General features: G+C 45.3%; 1 protein-coding gene across 3 annotated transcripts in view; it reads right to left on the bottom strand.

Moving 5' to 3' along the window:
* Window positions 1-14728, bottom strand: part of Sox102F (transcription factor Sox102F) — a 210686-nt gene that overhangs the window by 147578 nt on the left and 48380 nt on the right. For all 3 annotated transcript variants that reach the window (XM_003693834.4, XM_086910777.1, XM_086910775.1), the window contains exon 2: window positions 1994-2088. In XM_003693834.4, the coding sequence (XP_003693882.2) occupies window positions 1994-2088 (95 nt within the window). The remainder of the gene's footprint in view (window positions 1-1993; window positions 2089-14728) is intronic.

Raw genomic sequence — 14728 nt, 5'->3', positions numbered from 1 at the left:
GAGAGGGAGGAAGGTAGGAGGGAGAGGAAGGGAGCTTGTGTGGCGCGCGCGCGTGTGAATGTAAACGCGAGGAGAGACGCGAACGAAGGGTCCACCACCGAGGAGTCGAGCCAAGCCCTTGGTACGCGTATATATATATATATATATATATGTAAGGCCCTCGTCGAGGTGTCTTCTCCTTCCTCGAAGGATCTGGGCCGCGCGTGGAAGCCTACCGTTGCGAGAAACGACGAGACCGCGCGCGTACGAGGAGAAGAGGTTGCTTCACCCGCGGCATGTGAGCGCTCCACCCTGTTTCCTCCATAGGTTTACTTTTCGACAAGCGTTTCGCCGATTAGATATCTTCGGCTTTGGCAAACACCGCGGTGGACGCTTCGATTATGTCCCTGTCTCCTCCTCTCCCTCCCCGCATTATCTCTCCCTTCCGACCGTTCGACTTTGCACAACCTCGTCGCCCTCGCCACTTCCCTCCACACGTTCATTCGCATTCTTTCATTCCCACCTGATTCCATCATTCGGCTCTCTCTCGTTTCTTTCCTTTTTCTCTTCTGCCCTTCCCTTTTCTCTCTCTCTCTCTCTCTCTCTCTGTGTACTGCAACGCGTCGTTACAGTACAGGCTCGATCGGACCGACCTGTTGTTCGCGCGCAATAACTATATCCAGCCGCGCTTTTTTGCCGCGTTCTTAACGAACGAGTAGTAAGGAGAGAAATGAATTGAGTTATTGTAAAATCGTGTAATTGCGAACGCGTGCCCGCGTTTTTTTAAACGATCGGGATCCACCACTTGGTAACTTTGAATCGTGGTTACACTCTCAGGTGGAAAAGATGAAAGAGGATCCGTTCCTTTTTGATCCACCGCTTTGAATCGTCGTATCGTCTTCTTCGTTATCCTCTCGCACGAGAGATACGAGAAAGGATTTTATTTAGGAAAGTTTTATGGGATGGAGAATTTCCACGGTGGATGGTAATAATAAACCACAGTTGAAACGAAATATTAGAATTCTTTCACAGATGGAAAAGATGAAAAAGGCAAGGATCCCTTTTGTCCACTTTGTTGCTATCCTCTGGCAGAGATACGAAAGGATTTTATTCGGTAAAGTTTTATAGGTGGATAGTGACGAATCAGTTGAAACGAAACATCTTTTATCCACTTTGTTACTTTGAATCGTATAGTTGAAACGCAATAGAATTCTTTTACAAGTGGAAAGTTTTTAAAGTTGCTTTGTTGTTATATTGTCCTTTCGAAGATACCGATTTTGAAACTTTACAAAAGTTATTCGCAATAGGATCGTTGCGCCACTGTCTCCTCCATTGTATTATCCCGTTGAAAACAATGGAAATGGACTCAAGGTGATTCAAATTATCGTGTCGTGTACGTGAAGTTTACACGGTGAAATGGAGAAATATGGGTATTGTTGGCCGCCACGCGACTGGGTCCAACGCGGATCTGGGTCCCCGTGTACGAGTTTGTAGCGGATAATCGGAACGGGGCAGATCAAACGGGGCGGTGCCTTGTCGCGGAAACGACTCCGACCTCGTGAAATCGTGCAAACGTAAAAAAATTGAAATTAGAGAAACGTGATTCCGACCGAAGTTGAAATTGGGCATCGATTCTTTAAGCATCAGCAACATCGATTTTGGAACAATTCGAATTAATCCACGTTCGAAATGATGTCTCTGACTCCGCGAGCAGAATCGTTTCGATTGTCGAAAGAGAATTTTTACGAGAAGTAAATGAACGATTGGACAACGACACTTGGACTTGCACAATTTTACGCGATGTTGTTGCTATTATAATTTCGTGGAATTTTTTCACTGACGGATGCGAAAGTGAAAATTGAAAAGGATCGTGATCGATTTGATCGGTATCGATAGACGAAGAGGTCGAGGGACGCGTTTCGGAAGGTGAATAGGTGGCTGGGCACCCCTCCCGACGCAGCCACGTCCTGAATGGACGAGGGCAATAAGCAGGTTGGTAGTGTGCTCGACTCACCGGCTTCGAATCTCCTTCCAGCTGATCGGCTTTATGGCCGTGACGACCCCATCCACCGTCGAACAATTACGGCGAACATCAGGAAGCACACCGTTCTGCACACAAGAAAATCGTTTTAATAATAATAGCAATAGTAGTAGTAGTAGTAATAATAATAATAATAATAATAATAATAATAAGGATTAAATTAAAAGAAGTAAAGTAAATAAGCGAAAATATAAAATAAAAATTTTTATTACAACACGCGATGCGCACACGAATATATAATATAGATTTAATTTTTGTTTGTCGAAGTGTTTGTAGTACCGGTTATATATCCATCCTTGAAACAAGTGATATCTTTGGAGGATTGATAAGAAGAGTTATCGAAGAAAGGATATCTTGTTGCAAATCAAACACACGAATAGTAAGTGGACTTAGATGGTGTACTATGTCCCATTCATGTTATTCTCTTTTAATCGTAGTTACGTAAAGAATCCATTATATCCATTAATATTAATATGCATGCTTCCAGAGAGATTAGGATCATACGATCGAGCCAATTCACCGTTTCAATTACAAACATTCCTTTCACTTTTATGAATATAAAACATATTCGCTCGATTTATCGGCGAGACACGCGCAAAACAAAATTTTTCCACATCAATATATATACATATTCCCTTTCGTATTTTTCAAAGCCAAATCGATAAACTTAAAATCGAGTAATCAAGAAAGAATTACAACTCGTATCAAATTCATCATTCCACTCGAAATCCGCTCATCATTCCTTCTCTCTTTCTCCCCCTTTAAACAACCCTTTAAACAACGCGTCGCCTATGGCGGACACCATTATCCTCCCTCCTCTCCCTCCTCGATAATTGATAACGCGGCGGCAGCAGCCATGGAGAAGGATTTGCACGGAGGTCGAAGAGGAGTCGCGACCGACAGATACGAAGGACTCCTGGCCCGAAGACAAAGGACGATGATTCAGAGGAAGGGAAGGGGAGAAGTACCTGGTAGATGACACGAGATTCCACGAGAAGGTGGGCACTACGTCACTGTCTCTCTCTCTCTTTCTCACTCTTTTCGTCCCCGAGACATCCCGGCATTCCTCCCGCCGCGGATGGAATCCGGCGATGTTAAATGAACCGTGCCGCGAGGAAATATAATGTCCTCTAAACATTCTTCCCCCGTTCTTCCTTAATTTACGGCCGGCCGAAATCACCTGAATACGAGAGACGCCGACGAGACTGATCGGGGTGAGAGAAGAGCGCGGTGACGAGAATGGGAGAACTCGTTCCTCGGGGAGGGGAGAGGGGCAGCAGGTGCGACATTGTCGGGGAGATTCTTCTTCTCGTTTCTCGTTCTCGTTAAGGGAACGAACGAAACTGGGCGCGAGGATGGGAACGGACGGGTGATTCTTGTTCGGATGTGTTGAAAGTGGAAATTTTCTTACGTGCAAAAGAGATTCGATGCGCGACACGAAATCTCAATTTTGTTCTTGCGTTTAAAATCGCATGTTCAAACGACGAGTTTGGTCGATTTGATTCCCAAGAAATATAATTTTGTACAATAAATTCGACGCGACGAAAATTTTAGATGCGATCACGCCACTAAAAGATACGATTAAAATTATTCGCCGAGATTTCAACGAAATACCGTCTCGGTTCATCCTCGACGACGGCGATTCGCCCTCTTAAATGAGCAGCCGATCAATTCAACCTGTGGCACGTGGGCGTTCCTGGGGAGCCGCAAAGTCGTTAAGTAGCCACCTCGGATTTTGAAATAAGGAGATGATGGATCATTAGCCAGGAATGATTCTCCTGTGCCTGGCGAGGAGCATCGCGTACCTGCGATTTGTCGAAAAGCAAACGGTCCAGGAATCGGGGAACAACCAAGATGCGATGAACGAACGAACGATCGAACGCACGATCCTTCCTCGCCGATAAATCTTATCTGTAACTTTACGATTACGTTCCGATAAACTTTCTACTTTATTCTCAACAGAGAGATAAACATGTAGCTTTTCGATCAGCCGTGGGAAGAGTAGAGATTAAACAAACACGAATCCCGATAGTGGTCAATTTTTCTATCGAGTTTATCACGCATCGCTATAGAAATCCACTTAAATCCACAGAGACCATAGCGAGACACTTCAATTCCCAACACCACTGTACGTACGTTCAAATAAACATTATTATTTACGCACAACATAATATCACCTATTACGCGTCACTCCTTCTTACCTCTTACTTTTCGAAACTCTCTTTCGAGACAACTCTGCTCTTGTTTCCAACGTAATAATATTCCAATAAGCCCGATCCCCCTCGATTAAGTCCCCCATCAGATCATTAGAGAAGCGCGCAACAAGAACACCGCATCGGAGCGCGAACAATCCTAACGATCCTATCCGAGGAATGCGATTCGGTGTAACCGCGTTAATAGAGCGGTCGATAAATTCGTCGATCGCGGCGCCTGGTGGTAGGCTTCCACCACGGTAGCCGAAGGCGGCACGAGGCGTTAAACGGCCACTTTCGAGCTGCTAGGAAAGCGATGTTCGGGCATTAACACTGGACGGTGTGGTTAAGTGTTAGTCAGCCACGCATAGCACGACGGGGGAAAAATACAAGCAGAAACTCGGCTTGTATTACGTTGCAACTCGTTGAACGTAAGAGAAGTGGCCCGGCGGTAATGGCGAACGCATCGACGATAATGCACCCGCCTTCTTCTTCTTCTTCTTCTTCTCCTCCTCGCCTCCTCCTCCTCCTCCTCTTCCACCACCACGCGCGCGTCCCGTAAGGCGAATCTTATTTCCTGATAAATGTAACGTTCGCGCCATTACCGGCAGGAAGAATCATATTTTCTGGCCATATTTCATGCGGGCAGCGGGTTTTTCTGGCGCGATCGCGCGCGTTTCGTATTGGCCGGCAGCAGTCGTAACAAGAGGGAAGTTGTAATAACGTTTAGCGTAATGGCGCGTCGAAATCGGCCGGCTATCCGTTTCTTTCTTATTGCGAATAAAGAATTGAACTTTGAATCCGGTTTCAGGTTCGATAGCATTGCGTTGCACGAGAAGAGAAGCGTCTTGTTCGTCTAATTATCATTGTGTCTCATCGTTCGTTTTCCTTCGAAGTAAAATTGCAGAGTAAAAAGAAATCTATTATATAGGATAGATTGAAAAAAAGGAAGGAAGGAAATTTACGAAGCGTTTCACAACGTCATCGATTATTTCAAGCGCACAAAGAGCGAGCCATTCGCCTGGAATCAAGATACAAATCCTCTTTTGATCTACAACGATGAAAAGACCGTTCTCGCCATTCAGATCTTCCAGAAAGCGCGGGTCGCCGCGAGTTTCCGCTATACTGCATTAATATGCTAATAAGGCGTGGGCGTTGTTAAGAAATAAGGAAGCGCGTGGACAATCTAGCGGCCAACCATTTTTGGTCCCCGTCACACGAGTCTCCTTTCCGCGATCGAAGAAGCAGGCTTCTTTCTTTTTCTCTTCGATTATTTTCGTCGTCGTTTTTCCTCTCCCAATCAACAAGAGCGAGCGTTATCAGCGGAAGCGGTCGTTACCGGTGTCCAGATGGCCGGTTGATAAACGAAACGGTGGGACAAAGCGCCATTATTTATCTGGGCGAACAGATTGGGCCGAGGAATTCAGGTGTGCTCCGATTTCTAGACATCGCGAGGAACACACGCGTGGCAATTTATGGGATCATTGTTACGCCTATTGTAGTCCACGGGCGTGGGCGAAAACGCGATGGTGACATTACGCTTCGAAAACTCTTGTGTTTCCTGCATGGGGCCCGAACCTCCATATTCCAGCCCCACATGCATCACAGCTTGATAGCCGTGGAACAACCTCGTTTCCATCCTCTCTTACATCCTCTTGCCGCGCGCGTGTGTGTGACAACGCTCTTCCAGTTACTACGCTACCTCTTCTTCTCTCGGTTCTTCGAAATTATCCACCGATTTCGTCCAACAGAATTAAATTAAAAGGAGACAGATCGTAGTACGTTATGCACGACGACGTGTAGGATTGCTGCATGGTTGAACGGGACGGGTTTGGAAACAGGATAGTAGAAATACAAGTTTCGTCCAGCACCTTCGTAACGCGATATTATACCTATCTCTTGTAGATCAAACCTTCCTCAAACCTTGCTCAATAACAAAAACTCGTGTTCAAAATAAAAAGCTCCATTCTTCTTGTAGCGTAATAAGTCAACCAAGCTGACGATCGATGAAAATTGATCTCTTTTTCATTCGTTCCATTTTTCAGCAATCGCCGAAGGAAGGTGGCCGAGTGTCGGGACGTGTTGTGCAACAGGGGGAGCAGCGGATGAACAGCTGATCAAAGAGGTGGACAAAGGGAGAGGCAAAGGAGTAGCGATTCGGGAACAATGGTGTCGAGGATCGGATCGAGGCAGGCGATCGGTCAGGTAGGAGTCCGGTAGGCGAGCCGAGTGCGTTTGCCGGTTGGAAGGCGAGTCTGGACCGCTGGAAGGATGCTGGAGAGGCCGAGTGGTGGCGGCACGGCCGGTGTGGTCAGGTGGTTCGCAAGGACGCGGCAGGCCGTTCACCCGTTCACCCGTTCCCTCCTCTCCTGCTTCCCCTCTTCTCTCTCTCTCTCTCTCTCTCTCCTCGCCGCCTCACCTCGCCTCTCTAGTGGTTCTCTCCTGTTCGCCGGCTTTGCCCCTTCCACACTCTCTTCTTCACCTGTTTCTTCCACGATTCCTCTTCCTCTTTTCGTCCCACAAAACCGGTGTCTCTTGCTCCTCGTCCCTCCTCCCGAGCCGATCGGGAGAGGTTCATCGGGCTGTTTGTCTCCCTTCTTGTCTTCTGGGCGCAGGCACACAGGCTTAACTAAGTTACACCGGTTGTTCGTTATTTACTTATACTTTGGATCGGATCGGCGGCCACTCGTGCTCGTGTAAACACGATAATTGGCGTGTTACGCGGAAACCGTGAAAAAAACCGCGGTTATAGCGTCTCTTTTATTTTCCGATGACGCGGCCGGATTAGTTTCGGCTGGCAAAACTCGTCCTTTTTCGTTGTTTTGCTCGGCCAGGTAACACGGAGGGTTGAGCGTGTTTCGATCGTCGTCATCTTCGATTCGATTCGAGATTCTCGACGAACTGGGCAGTATACATGAAGTGGGTAATTAAAAATTTCGAATAATATTTTTCGAAATGCTTGGCATCGCAATTATTTGCGATAATTGTTACGAATTTCGATAAATCATCAAAGTTAAGTTTTAACTTAAGTCGAACGACACAAAGAATCTCGATCGATCGCAATATTTAATCGATCCTATTTGTGACGAAACACTTCCCCTCCCTCTCTTTCAATAAATATCCGCCGTTCAAGCGTCTCCAGAGACAGGATTCGATAATTTCATCGATCGAAAGGAACTGGTTTCGCAATTTTCAACCGTATCGTAAATCGTGGAAACGAGTCGATGTCGGTTAATAAAGTAAACCCTGTGTTCCCCTGAAATTCGCGTGAATCGTGGAATAGGAGAGCGATAACGATCCGTGAAACGGATTTTGCTGCCGATTCGTACGCTTCCTTGCTCGAGTTGACCTCCCATCGACGATGCTGGCCGTACGTATTTCAAGGCCCCCTCGTTTCCCGATCAATAATCATTATTTCCACGATTAACCGTTGCCACGAGCGGGGATTAGCCGAGGAATTTTTCCCGGCTATTAGTTTATTGTCAGCGCATCGCGTCGGAGATATCGAACATTCGATCGGTATTATTAGCGACCGAGCTATTATTGGATGTACCGTTAGGTATCGCTTTCGAGTTTATGGACGAAATCGAGGAAAGACGAACCGTTCAAATTCTTTTCTTCTCTTCTCTATTTTTAATAAAAAAAAAAATAAATAAATAAAAACAGGAAAACCGTAATAATACCAATTGAGAAAAAAAAAAGAAAAAGAAAAAATACTTATTATACAACTGGAAGATTATACAAATTTCCTCCAAAGACCACCTCGCGTCTTCGAGCGCAACGAGTTATCGCCCGATCCCATCGGGTGTCCCGAAGCCCAGCTTTCCAATTAGAAAGCCTTTCTCTTTTTTTCATTCTTTCTCCCGTGGCGTTTCACGCGTGCACGAATTCCACACGGTGGAATCGGGGTGAAATCCGTCGTGACGGTGGATGACGTCACGGGTGAAGTAACAACAGGCCCCCGACAGTTGTCCGCGTTGTTGAACGAACGACCCTCGACGCGAGAGATCGAGACGAGGAAATCGAGACAGAGAGAGAGAGAGAAGGGGAGCAGCCCTCCCGCGGGGAACTAATAACCGGGTTTCACGAGGCGTGTCCGGGCGTGCACGCGCGAAGAAAGCCGGATTCCACGCCGCTGTCCTCCTCGGCTTCTGCGGGGCGCGCGTCAAAGCAGGTAGCCGACCAACGTTTCGCCCGGCTGTTATTAGCCTCTTCCTCGCCCATAATGCGCGCCCTGTCACTGGCAGGGCGACAAGGAGCACGTACGTCAGCTGGCAACAATAACCGCCGCCTCGACTTTTCCACTCTTCGTTCCTTCCAGTTCCATTCCAAGTCTGCGCGTTTTGCTGTTCCTTCTCGCGCGATTCGAGGGGGCGGTCAAAGTCGATCGAACGGAAATTGAATGATCGGGGGAGGCGGTCGCCTCGAGGGCGCTTGATTGTTCATTCAAACAACAATCGTGATTGCGTTACGTTGGGAAGGAAGGGCGATGGGAAACGGGGCCGTGTCGCGACATTCTCGCGCGGGTGGTTGTCGATGGGCTGCCACCACTCGGCCGCCCACTCGATGCCACCACTCGAGGCGGCGGCGCTACGCTAACGTTATTAGCGGCACGAGCACGCTCCTCGATCGAGCACGCTCCCGCGAATAATACGATCCATCCCCCTTTGTTCCATGCGGATTCGAGGTTTTTCGTGGAGTCGATCGGTTTCTCACAGCTCTCGGCCAACTCTCTTGTCGCTCGAGAGTCCGAACGATTCTCGTTCTCGACGAGAGGCTTCGAAATTCATCGCTCCTGCGTACTTCGAGAGAGAGATCTTCGACGAGGTTCACGAATTTATAATGAAAAACTTGGATTGGATCGGACGGTACATTCTTCGACGTTTTATAAATATTGGAATTATGAAATGTAAGAGGCGTAGGATATATATATATATATAGATTTTTACACGCGTGTATTACGTAAAAATCAACTTCGTCCTCTTTATCCTCTCGCGTAGAAGCCACGCGAAGAGCGAATGTGGCCGACGAGTCGCCAGAATGTTTTCCCGTGCCGTATAAAAATACGTGGAGAGTGGAGAGAAGGGGGATCAGCCTCGAGGCGAGGCGAGAGTGGTATCCCTAAAAGGCACCGAAAATTCGCGAATCCCTTCTAATTGAATTAGAAAACAATTGTCACGCGTTGTCCGTGACGGACAACGAACGCACCCGCGCCCGCCTCCCGCCACCCACGCAACCGAACCGCCTCGCCAACGTAAGAATTTTCACCTGGTCAAATAGAGCCCGGCCTCGCCGTGTCATTGTGTTTGCATTATTATGTTAATCACAACGAAGGCGGTAACAATGCGTCAACCTCGATTTAGGAAGCGACTCGAAAAGGAACATATAGCTGAACAAATATTAACCGAGCAAATCGTTAGAGTTTGCTTCTCCGTGGACGGCCACCTCTGTTCCACTTCTGGACTGGAGAGAGGAAGAGAGGGAGAGACAGAGAGACTTTTTTCTTTTTTTTTTTTTTTTTTTTTTTTTTGCGGTATATGCATATGGATATCTTAGCTATTATGTGCCAAGACGAGCCCGATCTTTCGCGGTTTGGCCGCTACTTGCAAATTGAGTCTACTTATTCGCGGCGTCACAAGTGTTCTGGCAAACGACCTCGTGATAGATAAATTCACGCGGGGTATACATCACGCGATTTTCGTGACTCTTTCGAACAACGAACGCCCGTTCAAATGGGATAAATATTATATTGACTTTCCCGTTGTCGGTTCGAATATCTTATTTAAGCATTTCGAAACGGACACGAATACATTATCCAAGAACCGGTAAGTTCTAGCGAATAATTGGCTCGATATCTTGATCTGCTGTGTACTTATATATATGGTTTATCTATTCGTAGAAAAAAAGGAAAAAAGCGTTGTTGAGATCTCTTTGTTTTTCTTTCTCGAGGCGCGTTTGTTCGTCGAGGAGGTATAAATTAGATAAATTGGTCGTAAATATTTAGAAAGTATAGATTTTACTTTTATATTATATTTTGAAGAAAGAAAGAAAGAAAGGAAGGAAGGAAGGAAGAAAGAAAGAAAGAAAAAGGTGAGATTAATTAAGAAGAATGGTATAATGCCAGAGGATCGTAAAAAAGGATCGTTTCTCGAATTAATTATGTTTTTACGTTTTTCGATGAACGTTGGAATGGTTACGTGGGCTTTGATACCCGTGATATTTTAAGAGACGATGGTGTTGAACGTTCGATTCGAGCAGGAAGATTCGATCGCGTGTCTTGATTAATTGGTCACGGTAGTCGGCCATTAAGTGAAAGATCGAACGAGAGATAGCTCTATTTGGAGGCTAGTGTTGTGTACATTCCCCTTTTTGCGATAGTTTAAATTACACCCATTCATAGGATACGGGTATAATTTAACATGATCTTTGCATGAAACACTTTTTTTTAACAACGATAAATGGAACGCTTCAACTTACACCATTCTCTTCTCACGAGCAATAATAATGAAAGGTTCTTGAAAGTTCACGAGTTTTTATTTCGAGCGTAAACTCGAATTTAAAGTATACAAGAAAAAAAAGTATTACTATAAAAATTCAACTTTTATAAATATTTATGATATTTCTTTTTGATATTTGTAAAAAAAAAAAAAAAATTATATATTCGAATAATTATCTTAGCTATATATATATATATATATATATATATATATATATATATATATATATATATATATATTTGTAAGATTCCATAAATCGATCACCGCCTCTATTCATTTCGAAATCACCGATAAACAACTTCACTTTCATCGCACTATTACTCCAGTTAAGCAAGTTCAACCCCTCGTTCGTGGTGTGTATAAATACGTAAGCGGGGAGATAGGCGGTGAAAGGGCGAGGAGGAAGACAATCAGTCGCATCGAGGAGCGGCTTAAAGAACACTTTTTTACCTCCCATTGAGCTCGTTCGGTTGCGGAAGCGAGCGTATACCGGAGATTTCTCATTTCCAGGTAATTAATTTACAATGAACCGGACGAAGGGTGAGCCTCTAGCCCTTGTTCGAAGGGTTCCTTGTAGTCTTCGAGACGCTTTCAACGAAACCAAACAAACTAAACCGGCTCTCTCTACCGATTATAATTAAACTCTCGTCGATAAGGCGAGAGAAAGAGATATTCGATCTTTTCCTCGATCCAGCCGATCGAGAGGAAGGAGGAGGAGGAGGAGTACCGTCATTATTATCGCGTTCCAAACCTTCTCTCTCTCTCTGTTGTCTGGAATTTGGACCGTTAGACGACCATTCGGATGCAGCGTTGGACGAAGGGAGAGGAGAGACAGGTGAACGGAACCTGTGCGTGGACTCGAGCGTGTGGATCGTGTTTCCTTTAAATTTTCTACCGGCCAACTTTCCACCTCCTCGCCGCTGTTACGCAAACGAGGCAGCGAATGATCGAGGCGGCGAGAGAGATGACGCGGCGGAAAATATTTCGAATATCATCCTCCGTAACCGGACGAAGAAACGAATCGGAAAATCGACGAGCAGGAGGACGTGTACAAGCTTCGACCTTTCGACTCTCTTCTACCTCACCCTCTTTTTTTTCACAATTTTTAAAAAATTACACTCACTTATATCTCGACGATCGAACGAGCAAGGAATACCCTTTCCAAAACTTTCCGTATCACGAATGTCTAATTACGAATCCTCGATAACGATCCTCGTAAGAGAGGAGAAACTAGATTAACCCCCTCCTCCTCAGATCGTTTGTCCACCGATGGATAATCGGGGCCTGGCAATCACGTCGGCTGGGAGGGGGGATAGATAGGTGGTGGCTAGGATGATACTTGATCGTGAAAAATAATTGAAAGTAGGAGAGAAGAAGAGGCGGCGGAGAAAAAGCAACATGGGCCGGATGCAGGCCGGAAAATGACAATCACGCTGAACCTGTTTCCTCTGTCTGACGTCAAGCCCCGTTGCATTGGCCGCGTCAGAAAGGGGTGTGCAGAAAGGGGGTTGCCGTGGCGTGTCAAGGGGAGAAACAGGGTGGACGCCTCCGGCCCTTGCTCGCCCTTCGCCAATTTAGTAGCCGATCTTCTCCTCTCGACCGACACTCTCTGAAATTCCATCGACCTTCCACCGTGTGTAAGTCGAGGGTGACTGCCTCTCTCTCTTCCTCTCCTCGTCCACGATCCCTTCTTCCTGCACGCCGTGTTGTGTAACGCAGACTCGTTCGTCACTCGGTAATCGTTCTGTCGACCGACACCGTTGACAGGTGTCCACCAAGGACACCTCCTCGTTCAGCCCGAGAGGGGAACCGATCTTGTCTTCGGACGACGATCTTGGTTCACGTAACGTTATCGCGATGAGTCGATCCCTTCTTCCACTATTTCCATTTTCTTTCTTCAATTTTCCACCCTTCCTTCTATTCAGTATTCAGAGAATTTCGAATATCGAAATTACTGTAGCAACCGGATCATGCACGCTCTAATATTCTAAAGCGTTTGTGAATCGAAGGTTATTATCGCAATAAATACGTAAGAATTTTCGCGGATGGAAGGAAGGCGCGAAAAAACGAAAGTTAAGAGGATTTCCCACATTGGAAGGGAAATCTATCTAAGGAGAGCAAGATCGATGGTGTGAAACGAAGAGTGGGGAAAAAACGGTTGCCACTCGCTTGCCTCTCGGCCGAGCAACCCTCATCAAGTTTTACGAGCCGCCGGTTCGACGCGCGTATGCGCGTACGTTCCACGACGTGGAATAAATTTCTTTATTACTTTGTAGTCCCGGGGCCCTAATGAAATACTTAATAACAGTATTAAACCGGATCGTTAACGAGGAACGTAAAAAAGTCGTACGCGCGCGCGAGTACGCGACCTGGTTCCGATCAGAGGAGACGAAAGCACTCCGAGAGGTGGAGAAGAAATTAACGAGTGATCGTAGTTTGTCTGTTCTTTAGTTCGCGTCGATAGATCTACACGGCCACCCTGTAGATCATATCTGGACGCGAGTTAACGAGAATCGAGTCGTGATCGAATGTGACACGATTACTCAATCGAGAGTAAACTCGTTGAAATTGGTAGATCATTCTGGATATAGTGTTGAACGGATGATAAGGATTGTTCTCCGTCAAAAATTTTCTTTAAGAAAGATCTGAGTAAGCGACGTTTTTCTTTTCCATATTGGCAATACAAGGTACACGTGAAACTCATCGTTCTCTTGCAGACGTTGGATCTAGGAAATTTAAGCGATTTGATGTTCGAGGTGTAATTAAGGTAATCTCGGTTGCGATTTATAATTTCATAGGAAAGCACGGCGATTGTCGGATGATTGCGTTTGAGAATATATTCGCTGCGTGAAAGGAAATGCGTTCGTTGCGTTCTCCAACTGCAAAATCAATTTTTTTCTTCTTCTTCTTTTTTTTTTTTCGTTGTTATTTATCGACGGAAAAAGGAGAAATTAATAATCTTACGATCATCAATAATTTTATGAACGTTTATGATCGTTTCAGAATTAATGAAAGTTAACCTCAAGTAAAAAATATGAATTATATATATATGTGTGTGTGTGTTTGTATATATATCTCTGTCATCGAAAGTTTCGATTATCAATGAATAATGTCTGAATGAAAATGTAGCGTGCGAAATCGTTTTCTGATTATCTTTCGTATCGTAACCTCGACGAAGAGGTATTAGAGAAGATAATGAAAAAAAAAAAAAAAAAAAAGAAATATTACATAAACTGTAATCTCGTGACCGCGTCTCATTATTCCTAAGTCTTCCTTCAAATTTATTCCGAAACAAATTATAGGGCGTATTAAAAAAGACCTTTCACGGCTCTCTGCTATCCGCTAATGGATTCATTAGTTGATTATTATCGCCGCTTGATTATACCTTTCCAAAGCTTCGATGACTTTTAATAGATAACTGTTCTGTCTCGCGAAGAAGCCACGTTGAAAGGGAATGAAAGCGGCGTTTAAGCGGCATCGTTGTAAAAATAGAGAGAGAATTATCCATCCGTATAAGTATAGAAAAATCTCTGAAAACGTTCCATTATATTACATCCTTCAATTGTTGTTTCCTTCTCGCGGGAACGAACGGAAACAATCGTTTTCCCTTCCTTCCCTCTTTGTAACGAATAACACTAAACTCTTTTCCGTCGAACGAATAATTATGATCAACGTATAGCGTCAACTTGAACTCGACGACCCGTTCAAAGTGTCACAGTTCCTTCGAATTTAACGAGAATTCTAAAGAGAGAATCGAGCGAATTACGATCCATCCTTTCTTCCACTTTCCTGTTCCCGCGCGAAAAACCCGGGGGATTGAAACCCCGAGACAATGGGACGGAGAGAAGAAAGATGGAAAAACGGCAATTGTGCGAGACCGTTGTGACCAATATCCAAGCGGCTGCTTACACGCTCGCGCTGCCTGGAATGAAGATTAATTCACGGATTATTCCGCTTTCATTCCGCCCTCATTGTCCTCCGCGCTTCTGATATCCTCTCCTCGGGATCGTTCTTTGAAT

Source organism: Apis florea, unplaced genomic scaffold (assembly GCF_048593485.1).
Source record: "Apis florea isolate Af1SG1 unplaced genomic scaffold, ASM4859348v1 contig_3203_pilon, whole genome shotgun sequence".
Classification (NCBI taxonomy): Eukaryota; Metazoa; Arthropoda; class Insecta; order Hymenoptera; family Apidae; genus Apis; species Apis florea.
The sequence above is the reverse complement of the archived record's forward strand: the minus strand, read 5'-3'. Positions and strand labels throughout refer to the sequence as shown.